Here is an 18,735-nt window from a genome sequence, read left to right as displayed (position 1 = left end):
TTGTCCTGGTGAGACTTATTAGTAGAAACCTCATCAGTATCAAACATTCTCTGGTTCCAGCTTCCCACATTAAGATTTGTGTCTTTGTTTTTTATGGTAGTAGACTGAACATCTTTGAGTTTTAAACTGTTGGTTGGACAAAAATTAAGGCTTCTCTGGAAAAACTGTAATCAGCATTCTCGCTATTTTCTCACAATTTAAATACTGAATGATTACATTCAGGAGAATAATCATTAATTCAGGTTGAGGCTGCAACTACCAATTAATGTATCATTGTAATATACAGATTATTTTCTTGTTTGTAAAATGTTAGAAAATAGCCATCAAGTTGCAGGAAATGCTCATTACAAGTTCCCAGTTTGTTTGTTACACTTCAGAGACTAGAGCTTTTCTTTTTGGACTGTTGGTTGGACACTGATGCAGTAAGGAGTTTAAATCAGGACATAATTTGAACTTCAACTAAAAGATGCCTTAATTGATTTTTTTTCATGATAGAAAACGTCACTCTTGCTGGCTACAACCAGAAGCTCTGTGTCATGTTTGCTTAGAAAGTTTGTTTGAAATGATCAGTTGCTGTGGATACAAATGTCTGTTGTCTAATTAACCAATTAAGCAGCTGCTTGTATTTTTTCATTGTTAAAAGAAAATTATTATTAGTTGGAGGCCAGCAGGTGAGATTGTAATGTCATCACCTCTTGACTTGCAGCTGTTATGAGGACCTTCTGTTCGGTTTTTTTTTTTTTAATTAGTTTCAGTTTGGCGCCCTCTCCTGGTCCAAAGGCTGAACTACCACATAATGTTCCTCAGAAACATTTCATGTATGCAGCTCTGTGAGAGACTTTAGTGTTGGTCTCAGGAACAGGACACATTTACTCGGATGAAATACAGGCAACCCACATGTTCCACCAGTGGCATAGTGAGCAAACCTTTGATTGATGCATGACCGAAGTGCCTCAGAGCGAAACAGCCAAGAAAGCTGCAGGAATGCTGTGGTTGTTCAGTGTAATGGGAATGTCAATAACTCTCACGTCCTCTGATGAATTAACAATTACCACGCCATAATTCACCAGTGAAAGCTGCTGATGTTTACAGCACTGTTACTGAACACAGCCAAAGCTCTCACTTGTCAGAATCCCAAATACCAAGCAATTTTCTACTGTCAGTCCCTACTGCTGCAGAGACGTGAGAAAATTTCCATCTTCTGACGGTAGACTAATGGAAACAAGATTAGAAAGGACTGACAAGCGTCTTCATAAGCACTCAGTGTGGAGCACTTAAACAAACGACCTCTGCTCCAGATGAGATTTGTACCCACAGCGGTTAATTCTTCATGGGAGTCTAAATGTGGAAATAAATGTATGCGTAGTGTCAAAAAGAAATATAGCCTGTTTACTCTATTCAGTGCTTGGAGGTGGGTGGAGAAATAAACACCAGAGGACAGGGTTAGTACACGTTTTTTAATAACATGGCACAATTTACATAACACAAGTTTAAATGAGGAGCATGCTGAAGATTCAGTCGCTTCATTTTTTTCTAATTTTTTGTACATGATCTAGAAAGACTTGATTCCCCCCCCCCCCCCCGTACATGGTAAACAGCAAAAAAAAGTTTCTCATTGAACAATCTTTTTGCAATACGCATCGACTAACCACTATGGCTCCGGTGGACATTTTTATGTTGGATTAAAAAACACTGCACAACATATCACAGAGTTTGAAGCGCACAACTAAACCTTCAGTGGACTACTAAAATAGATCTCTGCTTGTTAGAAACAAACTGTCCATAGTTGAGATTAGCTTTTTTTGTCTTTTGATTTTGTAGGTACAACAACTTAGGAAAGCACTTTAATACACTGACCAACAGAACTTATTTCCAAAACATGTACTTTACACTCCTCCAATTGGGCTTATGTGCTGTTACGGTGTTTAATGCGCTGCATTCTCCCCAGAACAAGACTGGTGGCAACTGGGAGAATAAAAAAAGATTCGTCACATTGTGCTGCTGGCTTTTTACATCAAAAAAATCCTTTGATTTTGGGTACTTGTATCTGGGATTGTCACCACAATTTATCATATGATAAGGTAATTCTCAAAACATGACCTTTTTGGTAAATTGAAACCGCAAACCCTGTGTGGATCAGTTAAAGCTTGTAGCTGTCAGCATGGACGCAATGTTTGTCAAGTCTGCGTTGTGGGGAGAATACAGCCGTTCATCCTTTCTCGGTACACAGTCAGTAGTGTTGAAGGCCAGCTTTCAGAACGGAGCCCAGACATTTGTTGCATAGTTGAATATGGGGTCTCTGGTACAATGCTAATCACCTGCATCAACCAAAAAAACAAAACCAAAAGGAAATTGCAAAAAGCACATTCTGAATCACCGCCGTTATACTCCTATATTTACAAGAGTTCAAAGTAAAGCTTTCAAAACACTCTTTTGCATATTTGTACCATGATTTTTAATCCACACAGAGTGAGCACAGCGACTGTACACATTATCTACACACTTTGCTGTCTGTCAGTGCTAAAGTACCTGTACATTCCATAATGGTTCATTCTTACTCCACGTCACTTCGCTATACAAGAGAGAGAACGCACATGAAAAGCTGGAGCAAACTGGGAAAAAAAAAAATCTTTGAAAAATTATTTTTTTGTTTCATGATTATTGTCTCTTTGTGATTTTATACAAAAACAATTCATTGTGTGGGCATGTGTCTGCCCACATAAATTATTCACAGCTATGTTACAGTCTTGCTTTGCCCAAAGCTAAGTGCTTGGTGTGAGTTCAGTATTGGCGAGGCACAGGGCTGCAGGGGCACCGAGTCTGCTGAAGCTCAGCTCACCGTGCTTCAATGTCTTTGTGAGCCGGTCTGTCTCTGATATCTGTGGCCAGGGGAGTAGTCCGTCTGGGGGAGCCAGGCCGGGCACCCAATGTGGGAATGAGAGGCGGCGGGGCACTCAGAGATGCAGTGGGTGGGGTTTTGTTCAGGATACCGTTCTGATGGGCGGTGGCTGCGGCGGCCGCCGCCGCTGCGGCCGAAGGGCTGACCCTGGAGTAGTGCATGCCCGGGAGTCCAGGGGCCATGAGGCCCTGGGCAGGGTGCGGGAGGTGTCCGTCGAGGGCAGGATGGTGCATTGCGGGGTGGAGACGCCCGTGCTCATAGTCCTCTCTGAGCATGTTGAGGCGGTCCCGCTCCTCAAGCTGGGCTCGCTCCTGTTCCCTCCTCTGCTCCAGGACCAGAGGGTGGGGATGGTCACGATTAAAGTCATGAGGCTCACGGTCCCTGTAGGAGCGCTCTGCCTCGTACAGGCGCGGCGCCGCCAGCCGGTGCAGAGGATCGTTCCTCAGCAGCAGGTCCCTGGCCAGAGGGTCCCTTCTGTGAATTTCCAGGCTCCTGTAGGGGTCCCTCATTGGGTCCCAGTGGAAGGCGGGGTAGGGGAACCTGTCAGCTCCTGGGATGGGGCTGATACCCATGAAGGGCGCCACAACTCGAGTTCTCTCTAGACTGTTGATGCTGTTGATGGGGTGGACCCCAGCCATGCCCATGGGTACAGGCATGGAGGAAGGAGGGTGGAGGTTTGGTGTGGAGGATGCCTGTGCTGGATGCTCACTCGCCCTCTCTGTGGCTCCATCCGGCTCCTCCTTCCTCTCCTCCTTCACTTTCACCTCACTGTTCTTCTTCTGGTGGTCGTAAGGCAGGTCCATCTTCTTCTCTAGGACTTCCCGGTTCAGGCCACCATTGGGACGTTCCAGGCTGGTCTGCCGGACATAGGGTGAAGCCGTTCCCCTGTTGGACACTTTGTCCTCTGACACCCGGCCGTCATGGATGACAGGCGTGTCCTTGTCACTGTGCTGGTTGTCTTTGAGCTTGTGGTCGTCTGTGCCGTTGTCTTTCCAGGAGTCTGAGTGTTCCCTCTCCCTCTCTTTGGCCTTGTTCTCCTTGTCCCTCTGAGACTCTCCAGAAGCCGGTGGCAGGTGGTTCCTGTGGTGCTCAGGAGGCCGGCTGTGTCCAAGGAGGTTGATGGAGTTGACCGGTACTGGAGATGGGTGGCTCTGATGCCGCTTTTCTGCAGAATCCCTAGAAGTACAAAGAAAGTCCGTCCCATCAATACCTTTAACTTAGCTTTTGCCAAGTCGATGAAGAGATCTTTCCAGTTTTATTCCAAATTAACACCATGAGCTCAAGCATGCAACAGCACAAACCATCTGTTCAACACCTACCTGTCCTTATCGTCTTTACCGACCAACGAGTCCCGTTTGTCAGAGTCTCGGTCCCTCTCGTGTGAACTGACCGAGGCGCTCCTCTCAGAGTCTCCAGGTTTGAGCCAGGGTGGCGGTGTTGGGAAGGAGGGCGGCGTACGGTGCAGGCGGTTCCACGGCTCTTGGTGGCTGCTGTTACTGCCGTTGTTGAAGTGCTGCTGTGCGTTGGGGCCATCTTTATGGCCAAACACCGAGTTGGCCGCTGCCAGGGATTCAACACGTGGAAAAACACGGCAGGACACAAGTTAAATGCGTATCTTGACAATTTGCTCTGGCGTGTCCATATTTAAATTGTATTGTGCTGATGTTCATTAGTAACTACAACTGGAAACATAGTACTGCCTATGCATTTAGGTTATTGCTAATTTCCCTACTGAATGTTATGCATTAAATGATAATATGGTAACCAACAGTATCATTCATGAGGCTCAAACTTACTTAGTGCTGGATTTCCCAGTCCCCCGAAGGCTGATGAACTGAGATGGCCCAGTCCTCCAAACGTTGGAGGCCGACTGAAAGGTTCTGGAGGAAGACGCAACACGTCAGCACACATGCAGTTGGAAACCTTCCTTTCCATTTCCAGACTGAAGAGTCCTCTTACCTAAGTGAGATGCTGGGGCGAGGAAGTTTCCAGGATGGTGGGGCGGATGGCTGAACGGACCTGCTGACGGGTGTGTTGGACCTGAATATTAAAAAAAAAAAAAAAACCAACAAGTCAGGAAGCTGTTTGACAGATAACTTAAGTCCACTTACAAGGTTTTTCTGGATTTTTTTTTTTTTTTTAGTTAAAGCTGATCGATAATTAATCTGGGTTGATATTATTACAGATATAACAACATCAGCACATAAAGCAGTATACACAGTCAACATTTTATTACTTTGGTTTACAGCCAAATACTTACAACATCACTCTCGGCTGTTCTGTGTTTAGTGCTAATTATTGTGTGTTAGCATGTTGCTGATGGAAAATGCTCGCAGAACTCCTCAGACAAATGTGACAACTTCTCTGATGAGGATCACAAGATGTAGTTGAAAGCTCCAGAAAAACACACTAAGTAGACATTGAATTAAGATTTTGCACAAGTGTATTCTATGAGAGCTCCATGACTATAACTCCCACTTTGTGGTTGTGTATCTCAGCCAAGTGATTGAATGTAGAAAATGCTTCAAATATAAATCCTGCTGCAAAGAAGCTTTAAATTGTAAAATATGGATGTTTCACAGGCATCTTTAATCCAGACAGCACAGATTATCTATAAAATCACCACAGTTTTCATGTGATTTATAGTCACATCTCTCCTTCTGTTAGTCTGTTATGACATTGAATAAAGACCAGGACAGTGTTTTTGCATAACATTAAGATGTGAAGGTGACCTAAAGTTTCATCACTTCATTGCTTTATCCCATTTGTGTGGAAGTTTGCCCTAATTATGAATTTTTATGTTATGACATGTTCTGTGAGGTCACTGTGACCTACCAAATTATAATCGGTTAATTTTGAGTCCAAATTAATATTTGTGTCACGTTTGAAGGGATTCCGTCAATAGTAAATAAAGTGGTTGCTTATAATAAAAAAGAGTGGCCTATTGGTCTTGGTGGAGGTCTGCACTTTGAGCGTCATTGTTTCCATGTTGAGGACAGATTCTGTTGGGTTTGCTGCTTTGACTTGTTCACAGCTGACCTCAGTAAAAATAATGGCAACAGACAGCAGGATGTGAGCGACCGCCGGTGAATGTCAGAAGCCACTCAAACCATCAAAGACATTTTCACACGGAGCTCTGACGCTCTCACCTGCAGCGGAGAAGAGTGGCCGTGCCAGGTCGTTGGGGTGATGGATGGCACCGAAGAGGCTGGGACCCGGAGGTCGACTCAGAAACTCGGGCTTGAAGCCGAAGTCGAGCTTGTGAGGGTCGACCTGCATCTGCTGCTAGAAGACGCCAAACCAACAGAGAGACACATGTAAAACCTCTTTACACAGCGCTGACGTGTCACCGTGTATTGTACAGGTTAATTATAGGCCAGATTTTTATATTGCAGTAAGTGACTGACGTGTTCAAGGACACTTTGAGGTGTTACGGAAATCAAAAGTGAGACACTCTAGGGATGACAGAGTCACACTGACTGCCAGGTTACAGTCAATTATACCGTCATTACATCATTATACCCTCAAGTAGCGATTATGATTATGGCTGTAGAAGTCATAGAATTTAAACTACTATTTTAATTATTGGGACTTGTAGTCAGTAGAATCACAGAATTACCAGTTGAGAAGAGAAGTTCCAACACAAGACACAGAAGAGAGGCAAAGATTTGTTTCTTTTAATTTTTAAAACAATAACTCATAATTACATAATTAATGAGAGAAACTAGAACTAATTCCAAATCAATACTGACAAACAAATCAAAACAGTGAATGAACTCAAAGTGTTGTTTTTGCTCTTTGTTCTGATTAACTGTTGTATCTTAACGTCACAGTATGATCGTATTAAATAAAGGTCTGCTTCGGTTAAATATGTTGACTCATTGTGTATTAAAGAAACAATAGGTATACTGCAAAGCTTAATATATAGTGGATACATCTTGCATGGAATTGGGACCTGGCTGCAAGTTTAAAGTGTTAAAACATTGGTACAATGCAGAGAAGAGTCAGATGAGTCCTCACCTTTACTTTCTGTTGGTGGTGGTATATCTGCCAGGCGGTATGGACATGCATGGCGCACCACTTCCCTGGTTTCTGTAGGACAAGACAAAAACACTGTCACAACTTTACTCTTTAACAAGAGTGACAGTAAGGCCAATTCTTGTATGAAATCATTCTGAAAGGTCTAATAAGATCAAATCGGTGCTCAATAAGATTGAATTGCTTCCATGAAGAGGCCTAAATTTAATGGCTATAGTGGTACATCATCAATTCACACTATTTTTTAGAATGACATGAACACAGCATCCCCTATTCATTTATATAGTACACAGCAGAGCACCTTTAATTACATGAATTTAAGATATGGTGGTCTGTGACAGAAGTAGCTGTCAGCCCACGCTGAAGAAATACAGCGGCTGCACTGTTTCCCAAAATGAGTCTTGTTCTAAACTAGTACACTCAGCCTTTAAGTACACCACTGGTTTAATTAAAGACACTATAAACTCCATTAGCAAAAAGCCTTGAAGGCATCGTGGGTATTATTGAGTGTGAGGGTGCAGGAGCCTGAGACTCTGCAGGGAGCGAGCACTCACCCTGAGAATGGGCCGAAATGGATCTGCTAGCTACAAGGAGGCAGAAAGGAGGGAAAGAGGTTGAATTATTCTGCTGTCAATCAAATCAGTCTGTCATTCATTATGAACCAAATTAAAATGTTCACTTTAAAGTTAAACATTACAGGAGTAATTAACACACGAGTATTGAAACGAGAGGCGAATGGGAGGAAGGCAGGAACATGTACGCAGACAAACAATCTGCATATGAAAGTCTTTACAATGATATGATTCAGTGTTAAAGCTCCACCTGATGACTTTAAGGCTCATGCAACACTCTAAGGGCGCCATCTACACTGTGAATGTGCGAGTGCCCGCTCTTACCCTGGGGTCCTTCTGTAAGAATGTGTGTGGGACGGCTCCGGGTCTTGTGGCCACATCCAGTGGATTGGAGGTCTGGAGAGCAGCAGAAATGAGATTCTCTGTAAATAACTCCTTTTCTCAGTTTGTTAGTGTGTGTGTGTGTGTGTGTGTGTGTGTGTGTGTGTGTGTGTGTGTGTAGTTTCTTACCTTGGGCTGAAAGGCGCCCTGCAGCGAGCTGAAGGGCCCATTCGGGGGGATGACGGGAGGAAGGCCAGACATGGCTGGTGGGTAGGAGTGAAAGAGCTGAGGAAGAGGAGAGGGAGTGTGAGGATGGTTTGTCTGCTGGGCAACAGCTTCATGAGGCAGTATGGATGGAGCTAACAGGTTGCGGCGACGGCTGAACATCAACACTCAGTCTTCAGCGACTGCTCAAATACATAAAGTTACAAATGATTGCCTACATGTTTCACAAACTGCTTGTTTTTAAATATTCTCAGTGTATTCCCGCTGGATTTAAAGAAGGGAAAACACTCCTTTGATATGAAAAGTAGAATGTTGTAATACAAGCAAGAAAACCAGTAAACCAAAAAAGTGCTCAAGGCCTCCATAAATATATCCTGTGGAGACGCAGATATGTAATCAGCTACTCAGTAATAATTGTTCTTATTGATCATATTATTATTATTATTATTTTCACATTCTGAACATGCATGCTTGCGCTGCTTTAATCACAGCCGCTCCAACAGAATTATTTAAACTGGAGGAGAAGATGTGAGGATTTAAATGCAACTTGTGTTTCCTTCCATGTTTTAAGACGTCACTATGTTCTATAAAGAGGAAATGATTTCAGGGTATTTGCTGCAACCATAACAGCTTGGGGAAAAAAAAGAAGCACCGAAAAACAAACTACAACATCTTCACGAGCCAGGGTTAATCTGAATACACATACAGGGTTTTTATATTAAAATCTTCCTCCCTGCTCTGAACAGGCACTGCAGTTTAACAGTTCGAAGAAAAAGCATTCTTGTGTACCGGCACACAGCAGGTCCTAGAAATTCTAACGAACGTGGTAGGAGACTCGGGTCCAATATCTTAAACAAGTCCCCTTTCACTCAGTAGAAAATGACTGTTAGCATTCAAAATAAAGAGCAGTAAGCAAGGCAATGCAATGCGTTGGATATAAAGCAGTCTCCTCTGTGATGCAGCCACTGTATTCATTACTATATATTAACAGTTTCACTGTCACATTCATACATAATAAATCTGGTGCTTTAGTATCTTAAGGATCCAGTCCTGTTATATTAATCCCAACATTTGCAGACACACGCACACACACGCACACACACACACACACACACACACACACACACACACACACACACACACACACACACACACACACAGTTGTAACCCCAACTCGCATGGGCTTAAATGGCATAATGGGCAAGCAACACACTGCTCTGCAGCTAGAAGGTACGCAGTAGGGAAACTCACACTGTGTCTGTAGAAGGGGTCAACTTTTGTTGGGTATTTTTCAAACTGTAGGAGAAATGAAACAGAACTAAGTATAAAGATGAAGAGAAGAGATGACAACCTAAACATTGTTACACAGTTGTAAAGCTGTATCATCTCAGGCCAACACAAAATACATCTCGAACTGCATTTTACAACTGACATGCTTACAGATTAAAAACTAAGTCAACCGCAGATTGAAGTCGACCACCTCCCAGGCCAGACTTGTTTCATCCTCCCTTTTTCATGATCATCTGAAGACCTTTTAAACTAGCGTGGGCTGTGTCTCATTTGGTTGCCTTTCCGTGGTGCAGCTAAGGGCTCAGGGCGAACATTTCCACAGTCAAGACTAAACACTGCAGCCATAAAGAGCCTTTTTAATGGCCTCATTAGCTGTCAGAGGCCTCGCCGTGCTGCCTTTGAGGTATCATCAGAGGCAGGCGAAGCCTCTGTGGGCTAGGCAGTTACCAATGTGTATGTGTTTGTGTGAGTTTTAGGTCCAGGCACCCATTGCCTGTGGTCTTTCCCAACAAACAGCAGGGCTCTTAACGCAACGCATTTGCCAGTAATGAAAACCCCCAAACGGGACCAAATGATGTCATTAAATTCAGAATGAATTAAGTGTATTATGTTCTGAAAGCTGGCTCTGAAGTTAACATGCTTTGGGCAAGTTATTGCCAATTTAGAAAATAACAGCGCTCAAGTCTGGAGTTAGAGCCTGCCAGAGAAAACACTAGAAAGGCTTTGTGGGAGGATAAATACATCGCTGTGGCGTGGACGGACACACATGGTCATCATTGAAAAGCCGCCACAGAAAGCCACAGGTCCCCACAGCGAACTGCTCACACACATGTCAGATTGTGTAAAATCTTTGCTCTCACAACCACAAAGTGAAAACACTTTCCATGCCTGCCCTGCCTGCTCCTCAGCACATGTAAAAGTCATTATTAGAAGTAGTACATGTACGGTGATATTTTTCCCCATCCACCCTCTCCAACCCAACACAGGTGCGTTCTACTTATCCTCACATTTCTGGCAGGGGTACGCACCATGGGCGGTGCTGGGGTGGGCATGATGGCGTGGGGAAAGGGCGTGAAGGTGTGCTGGTGGGTGTGCTGGTGGGTGTGTTGGTGCTGATGCTGGTGCTGATGCTGGTGCTGGTGGAACTCTGTGCGCAGGTAGGGCGGAGGGCCCAGCGAGGCGCCGCGGTCGGCGCTCTGGGAGGCCAGGAAACGGGTGTTGAGCTCCTGCCGCAGAAGGTCTTGCTCTGGAAGAGAGAAGATTAATACTCCGTTTGTTAATGAGTGACTGTAAAGACGTTTTTAAGCATTTTTACACAGTTTTCTACCACAAACCTCCACATTTAAGACTTTTATCACAGAAGATTTGTTTTAATAACTTCTTTGTCTGGGCTGTACAATATAATTTCAGTTATTATGTATGTGTCCCTAGTTAAGACACATTGTAGTTCATTGAATTACTGTGAAATAAAGGCATTTGTGTTGCTGCATCTCCTCTCACAGACCTTCAGAGAAGCCTGGACTCCAATGTGAGAAGTACGCATGGCAGCAAATTGGAAGCCATGTCAAAATTTGTATCAAAAAAGGAAACAACCAGGAAATGGCCGTGATTATCAGCATGTCATTTTAAATTAAAGCGCGGCTCCGGATGATTAGAAGTGTCTGACTGCTGGAACTGTCAAATGCTGTGATTTGATACACTACAGCTCCTCTGAGACAACAGCATCTGTTGTTCTAATAACCTTTTCGCAGCCTGTGGAGAGAGAATGGATTTCAAGTAATCATTGGCTTTTCCTCTTAATTCAACAAAACCTGCCTTGAGAGATTATATCTCCTCCAGAGTAACCTTATCCTTCCTATTCCACAGTGACTCACTACAATATTTTCTGCCTTTATTTCAAGTTTTATTGGGCTGGGAGTGGGGGTGGAATTTTCTCTTCATAAAAATTTCATTAGTATCTTTTGAACAAAATCCAGCTTGCTCCGTTCCATATTGACCAAATTGATTTCTTGCACATGAACAGCGTACCAGGTGAAAATGGAAGTTGTGGGAACGTTGCTAAAGGACTCTCTCCCTCCCCCTTTTCTTTCCATACTGACCCTGACATTTAGCTTGACAGCACTGCGCGGAAATGTGCACGGCGTCTGTGGTTTTGCAATGTGGCCTGACTTGCTCCTAGATATTACTGGAGTGTAGAGAGTTGATCAATCACAGTGTGACAGACAGAGTGTGAACTTGAACTGTCCACTCGACTATAAACACACAGTGCACACGGAGTGCATGCGAATAATCTTGGACTCACTTGAAAGTTTCTTTAAATAATTACCAGGCTAACATTCTTTCTATGCATCTGTCCCAACATATCAAATGCTTTAAAATCAAATTCTGCTTTGAAAATGTTCATCGTGTACTTCTCATATGTCTCCAATGTTCTGGCAATCTGATGCAACAACTGGCTAAAACAGGAGACTTATTTTTGTTTTCCATCAGCCGAATGTGTAATCCTCTGCCACACCACTTGGGGGCGATGTGAGGACGTTTGCGAGCAGCTAGTGGTGTTTACCTGAGTAGGCACTCCCAGCGGCAGGATGTCCGGGAACTGGCAGGGCGCTAGACGTCAGTGGTGGTGGTGGAGGCAAGGCCGCTGGAGGAGCGAACATATTGGGGTGATGTGGGTGCGGCGAGGACTGCAAGGCAGAGGGGAAGTTGTGGGGGGCGCTCTGGTTGGTGGCCAAGGGCAGGGGGAAGGTGGAGGCTGCCGCGGCCGCTGGAGAAGGAGGCGGGTGGTGGGGAAGGTGCAAGGAGGGAGCAGGGGGCCCGTGGGGCTTGGTGCCCGGGGTGCTGCTCCTGCTGCTGCTGTAAATAGAGAGAAAAAAAGAAAGGAGCCAGGTTAAGCCAGGCGTGATCAGTCAAAATTAACACTTGTTCCTCCACATCCCCTCATCTCCATCTGTTCCAATGTTCAAATCCCAGCACAATGTTTTCACACCTCAACTGCCTTCCATTTACAAACGCCTCCCTGCCTCTCTCTTGTGCCTCACAGAATCCAGGGCAAACATGATCCGCGAAAACACCACATTCGCAACACCCTCGGATGCAAATAAACCACCGCTGGCAAACATAACAGAACGAGCATCTGTCTTTGAACAGCTTCTGTTAAGGCACTTCCTCCAGAGCCAGGTAGTGAACATGTGCATCGGAAATGGGATGAGAGGGAGAGAGGGTGTGTGTGTGTGTGTGTGTGTGTGTGTGTGTGTGTGTGTGTGTGTGTGTGTGTGTGTGTGTGTGTGAGCAAACAGCCTTTTGTAGTGTGTGTGGGTTTTCCCCAGGGGCAGTCACAGAGCCTGCGTCTCCACAGCTCCACACACTAAGCCTAAAAGCTCATTTGCAGCACCCGCTCTTCGCTGTGGGCCCCGGCCGTGATTATTCACAGCGGGTGCCAGGCCCTGTTGGCGCGCTGGAAGACTGGCAGGGCTGGCACAGAGAGAGGCAGACGGAGCCAAGTCCTGAGAGCCTGCGAGGCAGAGCTGTTGTTGGGACTGAGTGGGTTCTGAAGGAGCTATCTTCAAGTCCTACGTTAATGGAGAGCCTCATAGACCTTAGTGTTTCTCAAATGATATGGGACAATGGACTAAACTTTAGCCCTGCACTGGCTCTACTGTTATCATCTACAATAATGTGAAGAAAAAAAAAAAAAAAGCTCTCTGATTGTGGAGAATCTAAACATACAAACTGGATTCTTTACAACTTGACAAAATGAAGAGGCCTGTTGATGAATATCTAAGTTTTGAGCCTGTTTTATTTGTTTTCTTTCACAGATAACCTAAATAAAATAAGAACAGTATGGGGTTGTGCTCAAGGTTATACTGAAGTTGCTCAAGTGCTCAGAGGACAGTGTGGGTGGCTAATAAATCACAGGCACTCCGGGGGCGGTGTGGCCCTTTCATTCTGCTGTTAATAATCAGTGCAACTGTTTGGCTCGGGAACTTAAAGCTCTCCCTGATGGCAATTTACATACTGATCGGCCATTATGCATACTTCCAGCTCAAGAGATATTCTAGTATTTTCGAGTGTGTGTGAATATTGAGGTTTAGCCTGAACAGCACTGCTTGAAATTTTTTGCGTCAGAGCGTGTGAGGACATGAGAGACGTGGATGGTTTTTCAAATACACTCTGAGGTCCTTTGACTCACCTGTGACCGTTGAGGTTGAGGCCGTTGTAGGCAGAAAGGGGCCGGGGGGTGGCAGCGTGACGGGGGCCGGTGAGGCCCTGCCTGACCGGGATGCTGCTGGTGAGGGTGGTGCGTTGGGAGAGCGGGAGATGGTGGGTGAGGGTGAAGGCTGGGTGTAGGCGGAGGCCTGGGATGGGACAGCAGTTCAACCTGGTGCTGGGGCCGGGGAGGGGGGGGGCGGCGAGGGCTCTTGGCCCTGAGCAAGAGGCAGGGCTGCGGGCGTTTGAGGCCTGGGGAGAGCCTCTGAACGTGGGGGCAGGTGGGTGGAGGCCGGAGCCTGGGACGGGCCGTTCGTTTGGGTCCGACGAGGGGACAGAGCCTGGGGGGCCGACGCCTGGGGCTGCAGCGGAGGGAGGGTTTGGGTGGGCAAAGGTGGATTGGGGGTGCTGGATGCAGGGGGCTGGGGGTCTCTGCAACTCTCCTGGCTTCTCTCCTGACTGCGCTCTAGGCCTGACACCTTGAGGAGGCCTGGGCCGTGAGGCTCCTGGCTGCCATTGGTGGAGAGCACATCGATGCCAAATTCTGGAACTGTGCAAAACAGAAAGAGAAAACAGCGTGAAAAAACACATTTCTGACAAAAGTTGGTCCATTTGAGCAAAAATCACAGTAAACAGAAGCACAGCTGAAATACATGAACTTTTACTGAAATGCTGGCAGATGTAATGAGCAGTCCATTTTAATCTGCTGGAAGTAAAAAAATCCAACAAGCTGATGGCTTCAGACACACAGACATGGCTGAACTCTGAGTGAGCTCCTTTCTGAGTGAGTTACAGGCATTTTGTAGAATATTGTTTTCTAAGTCTCCTGCTGATGGTATGTGTGCTTTGAGCTGACAGACAGCCCCACAAACTGACAGAGGAAGAGGAGTTATCTTCCTCATACTGACACACCTTGCTGCTAGCACGAGCACCTTCGCTGCAGCCTTTATTTGACCCTGGAGAGACTCCACACAGTTCAAACGTGTTCTGCTTGTTCAGGCTACGCAACACAACATCACCTTCATTTTGAATGACAGAACTTTCAGTTGCGGAACAAAATAAATGAATTCCGATCAGATTTGTTTTCACGTTTCCTTCTACTCACTGAGAGCTGTTGCACACAGAAACAAACTGGAGCTGAATTGTGAAAACACAGTGGGTAGATTTCTTACAGTTTCTAAAGTTGCTGAAGCCTTTCCTCCCTTTCACTTCTCCCACAGTTCGGGAAATGCCTTTCCCCGAACAACAACTGCAGTTATGATATTCAGCTTTGGATCCATCGATTAGCACACGTTAAAAGGACACTGCAGCGTAACAACACTGCAAAAATTAATTCAGTTTTACATGTGGGATGATGACCATCTGACGAGGTGAGGATTCCTTTTATGGGCTTTCAGTAAAACACGGCAATCACCTGACGGTAAAAGCCCTGTTTGTACCCCATTAGTCCAAAGTGTGCATTAATCCAAAGAATGAATAATAATCAAGGTACAATGTTGAAGTCACACAGAACAATGGATAATAAGCTCCATCTAGGGTATTTCTCTGCAGGGACCTCCTCCTACAGAACAAAGTGCTCAGTACATCAGCAGTCAGCCCGGCTGCTCCAGAGGCAGAGAGGCTCATGGGGGATGACAGTGCATACATAAACTGTAATTAACTCTCCCTGAGCCTCAGGGGGGTTTAGGGGCAGGAGCAGGGGCTCCTCCTCCTTAGTGAAAGCAGCTAAATCCTTTACCTGCCAAAGAGGTGTAGATGGGACCCGCTTCCCCTGGGCAGAGGCAGCAGCTGTCTGTCATGGGAGGGGGGTGGGCTTCCATCTCCCTGACACACTACTCCCCCCGGGACAAGCTGAGCTAACAGAGCTTTAAGAGAACAGCCGCCATTAGCATTAAAAAGCCAAGCGAGGTAATTCCTTGTGTGAGATCACAATCAATAACTACAATAACAGCTATTGACTCCTGCTCTGTCTGGGAGAGTTTACTGGGACATCTGCCAGCCTGTCAGGAGACAGAAGGCACACTTTGCCAAGTTGAAGTGCTTTTTGTAAACGTATCTGTTCGTTTTCTTTGAGCAAGTATGAATATGAACAGTCCCCTCGTAACGGTGAGGTTTCCTCAAAGCTAATGATCCCCCATATGGAAACTGTATCTCCTCTGTTCTATGTGCAGTCTCCACATAAACACATCTCTGTTCCACCCTCATGTGCATCGATGAACAAGAAAGCCCAGCAGCCCTTATATCCATCTCCCTAATCCATGTCAATCTTCTCCAGTTACAAATGCTATTACCGGTCAAGAGAGACTGCTGCTGGCAAACAACCTCACCGCAGCAGACGGGGAGAGAACAAATTCCCAATTCTCAAGTCTCCTGCTGCACCTCTGGGTCCCTGAGGTCCACGGCTTGTTTTGAGAATGTGCTAACACGCTAAAAAGAAGGTGTCTATTCTGGTCATAATGAACACTCCAGGGCCATGCGGAGCCGGGAGGAACTGTGCACGCCAGCTCCCCTCCCGCGAGGGTTCATTTGTCAGTCTTCTTCATCCCTGGAAACAAATAAGTGCAATTCCCACTTGGGTTTTTCAAAATATGGAGCCATGCTCTTTCTCTCGTATTGCTGTTTCTAACTAGCACGCGGTGCTCAGTGGAGCGTTGGAGTAGAGAATGAGGCCTGTGGGTGTGTGGGTTAGCCGGAGAGGAAAAAGCTAGAGGCTGGATTTAAGAGGTAACGGGGGTACACGAGGGCTTTGTGAGGGTCAGCTGGGTGTGTGTCTGCAGGAAAGCCTTTCATTAAGGCAGGATGTCAGGGGACCCAGTGAGGACTTAGGGGGATAACTCATTATCCGAGGGTGAGCCGTCTCCTACTGTTCACAGTGCTTTAGCTGCACACACCACCACTTCTGATCTCCATACGTGGTTGAAGCTACACGGCAGCTTGTAATGGATTCGACAGCCGAACCTGTCTGAACTGGATATAATGTGGGAACATTAGGATATGACTAAACAAACACGGCGGACATGGAAGAGCCCGACACCCTTTATAATGTTGTTAAAACCATCCGTAACACTTGTCAGACGATCTAATTGGTGTGCAGGCCTCTTTCCTGCTCCTCCTCTCATCTCACCTTTGTTGTGACTGTCCTGCAGTGGACCGCAGCTCATTAGCATCATGCAGCTGTATTTACTGTTAGCACTTTTTAATGTGCTTTTAGTATCACATTGAGCCTTCAGCTTTAATAGGCCTGTGTGTTGTTGGCTAATGGTCCTTCATCAGCAAGGTATTTGGATTGATGCAGCCATGTGAGAGACAAATCTTTAAACCAATCTTTGCACTGCGCAGCGATCCACAGAGGGAGCGACTGAAGGCCTGGCAAAGTGAGATGCACAACATTAGGTAGTTTAATATAGTGTTAGGTCATTACTGCAGTACATAAGAGGATTAATTTAGCATATTATATTTTACTGTCATTACAGGATACAGCCTGGCCCATATAAATAATTAACACACAAGTGCCAACAACATCATCTTTTAAAAGCGCAACTGGCAGGCCGGCACCTGTCCATCTGAAAAATACATTAGCGCCCGACTCCGAGCCAAAACTGCTTCGCTAAGCTCTGTCTCATGTGAGTGTGTGTGTGGATGGAACAACCTACACCAGTGTGGCGACATCCTGACAAATTGATGGCTTTTGAGACCTCTGCGACATCCCAAGCCTCCGCTCCCTCCCGTCACCCCTTCTGTCTCATCCTCCTCAAAATAGCCCCTTGATGCATTCTGGCCCTCACACTCGTTTATGGGATTTCAACCCGGCAGAGGTCACATGGCTCCAATCACACAAAAAACAACAACCTGTCACATAGCAGTGGCCATGAGACTGGCAGCTGAGCCGTGACTGCCGCGTGCATGTCACAGTTATGTGGTGATCAGAGGTGAAATTTAGTGACGGCTGAGCCTCCGGTGTTGATGCTGCTGCTTCAGAGAGGTGCTCACTGTTTGACGTGTTCACGGGGAATCTGGAGGGGTGGCTCGGCATTACAGAGTCAGGGGAAGCAGATGACGCAACAGCAGGTGACCTCTGGGTGCTGATGGCAGATCTGTCCTGTACCAGAGTCATGCTGCGGCATTAGCTACTACTACTGTGTTGGGATGGGCCATATGGCCCTAAAATAATATTACAATATCTTTTAAAATTACACCAACATAAAGCAAGCGATACAATATGGCACACCCCTACTGTTACCTTCAGGTGGCATCAGCAGTCACATGGACAACAAGATACTGTTGGTGAATGCTCAAGAATGAAGGTTTGTTCTTCTAACTAACAACCAGACTGAGGCCATACAGACATGCAAACAGCTTGTGATGCTTTGAACTACAGGCTAATGTCACCATACTTACATGCTGCTTAGTAGCGCAACAATAAAGCACATCTAATGTTGATCAGAATGCCATTAGTTTTGCAGACATTTGGTAATAAACAAACAAATAAAAAAATGTGAAAAAAGTTATTATAGTTTATCCTGAATTTTATGATCATCTATCAAATAGTTGTCCAGATATTTTACTCAAAACGTCACTGTCATCCATGGGACACAATTGATCACTAAATCAAATCAAATATTCTTTTACTCCATCTCACGCTTGTGGCGACGTTTTACTATAATACAGACATTTTACCCGAATGGTGTTACAAGATTAGATGGTCAGGTGACCATCGAAGTTATGAGGCTTCATCCTCCAAGGACCATCAATGTCTGTTGCAAAGTTCCTGGAAATAGTTTGGATCAAACTGGTGGACCAACTCGTCAGTGTTGCCACTAGCATAGTTAAACAACACAGGAACACTGAATAAATAAATTCTCTATCGATACATTATTGTATTTCATGTATATCGTGGATGTTTTGAATGGCAACCCAAAAGCTGTAACTAGGCAGCTTTTACCTTGAAGTGAATGGTGAGGGGAAAATGTAGCCTGCAGGTTCTTAGCACTAAATCGATGGCCTGGGATTGTAAAATAAAAAAAAGCCTTGTGGAAAGAAGAGGTGCTGACAACTCTAAAACCCAGAGCTGTCTGTCACAGCTGACAAAGACCTTTGAAGCTCCACTCATTCACTGTCACCCTGCAACTCTTTTCTCACTTCCTGTTGAGATACAGGATCTCACAGATTATTTCGCTTCAC

At 45.4% G+C, this 18,735-nt stretch overlaps 1 protein-coding gene across 1 annotated transcript in view; it reads right to left on the bottom strand.

Moving 5' to 3' along the window:
• Positions 1–1,437: 1,437 nt before the first annotated feature.
• auts2a (activator of transcription and developmental regulator AUTS2 a) overlaps positions 1,438–18,735 on the bottom strand; it is a 299,368-nt gene continuing 282,070 nt past the window's right edge. The window contains 15 exon segments of the mRNA XM_069147040.1: positions 1,438–4,075; positions 4,219–4,471; positions 4,696–4,779; positions 4,859–4,939; positions 6,049–6,184; positions 6,920–6,991; positions 7,492–7,521; positions 7,834–7,905; positions 8,020–8,115; positions 9,307–9,351; positions 10,353–10,591; positions 11,909–12,201; positions 13,538–13,584; positions 13,586–13,753; positions 13,755–14,104. Of these exon segments, the coding sequence (XP_069003141.1) occupies positions 2,836–4,075; positions 4,219–4,471; positions 4,696–4,779; positions 4,859–4,939; positions 6,049–6,184; positions 6,920–6,991; positions 7,492–7,521; positions 7,834–7,905; positions 8,020–8,115; positions 9,307–9,351; positions 10,353–10,591; positions 11,909–12,201; positions 13,538–13,584; positions 13,586–13,753; positions 13,755–14,104 (3,206 nt within the window). The 3' untranslated portion in view covers positions 1,438–2,835.

The sequence above is a fragment of the Embiotoca jacksoni genome, unplaced genomic scaffold (assembly GCF_022577435.1).
Source record: "Embiotoca jacksoni isolate LCO1_2020_lvr unplaced genomic scaffold, fEmbJac1.0.p SCAF_13, whole genome shotgun sequence".
NCBI lineage: Eukaryota > Metazoa > Chordata > Actinopteri > Embiotocidae > Embiotoca > Embiotoca jacksoni.
This window is presented reverse-complemented; position numbering and strand designations above follow the sequence as displayed.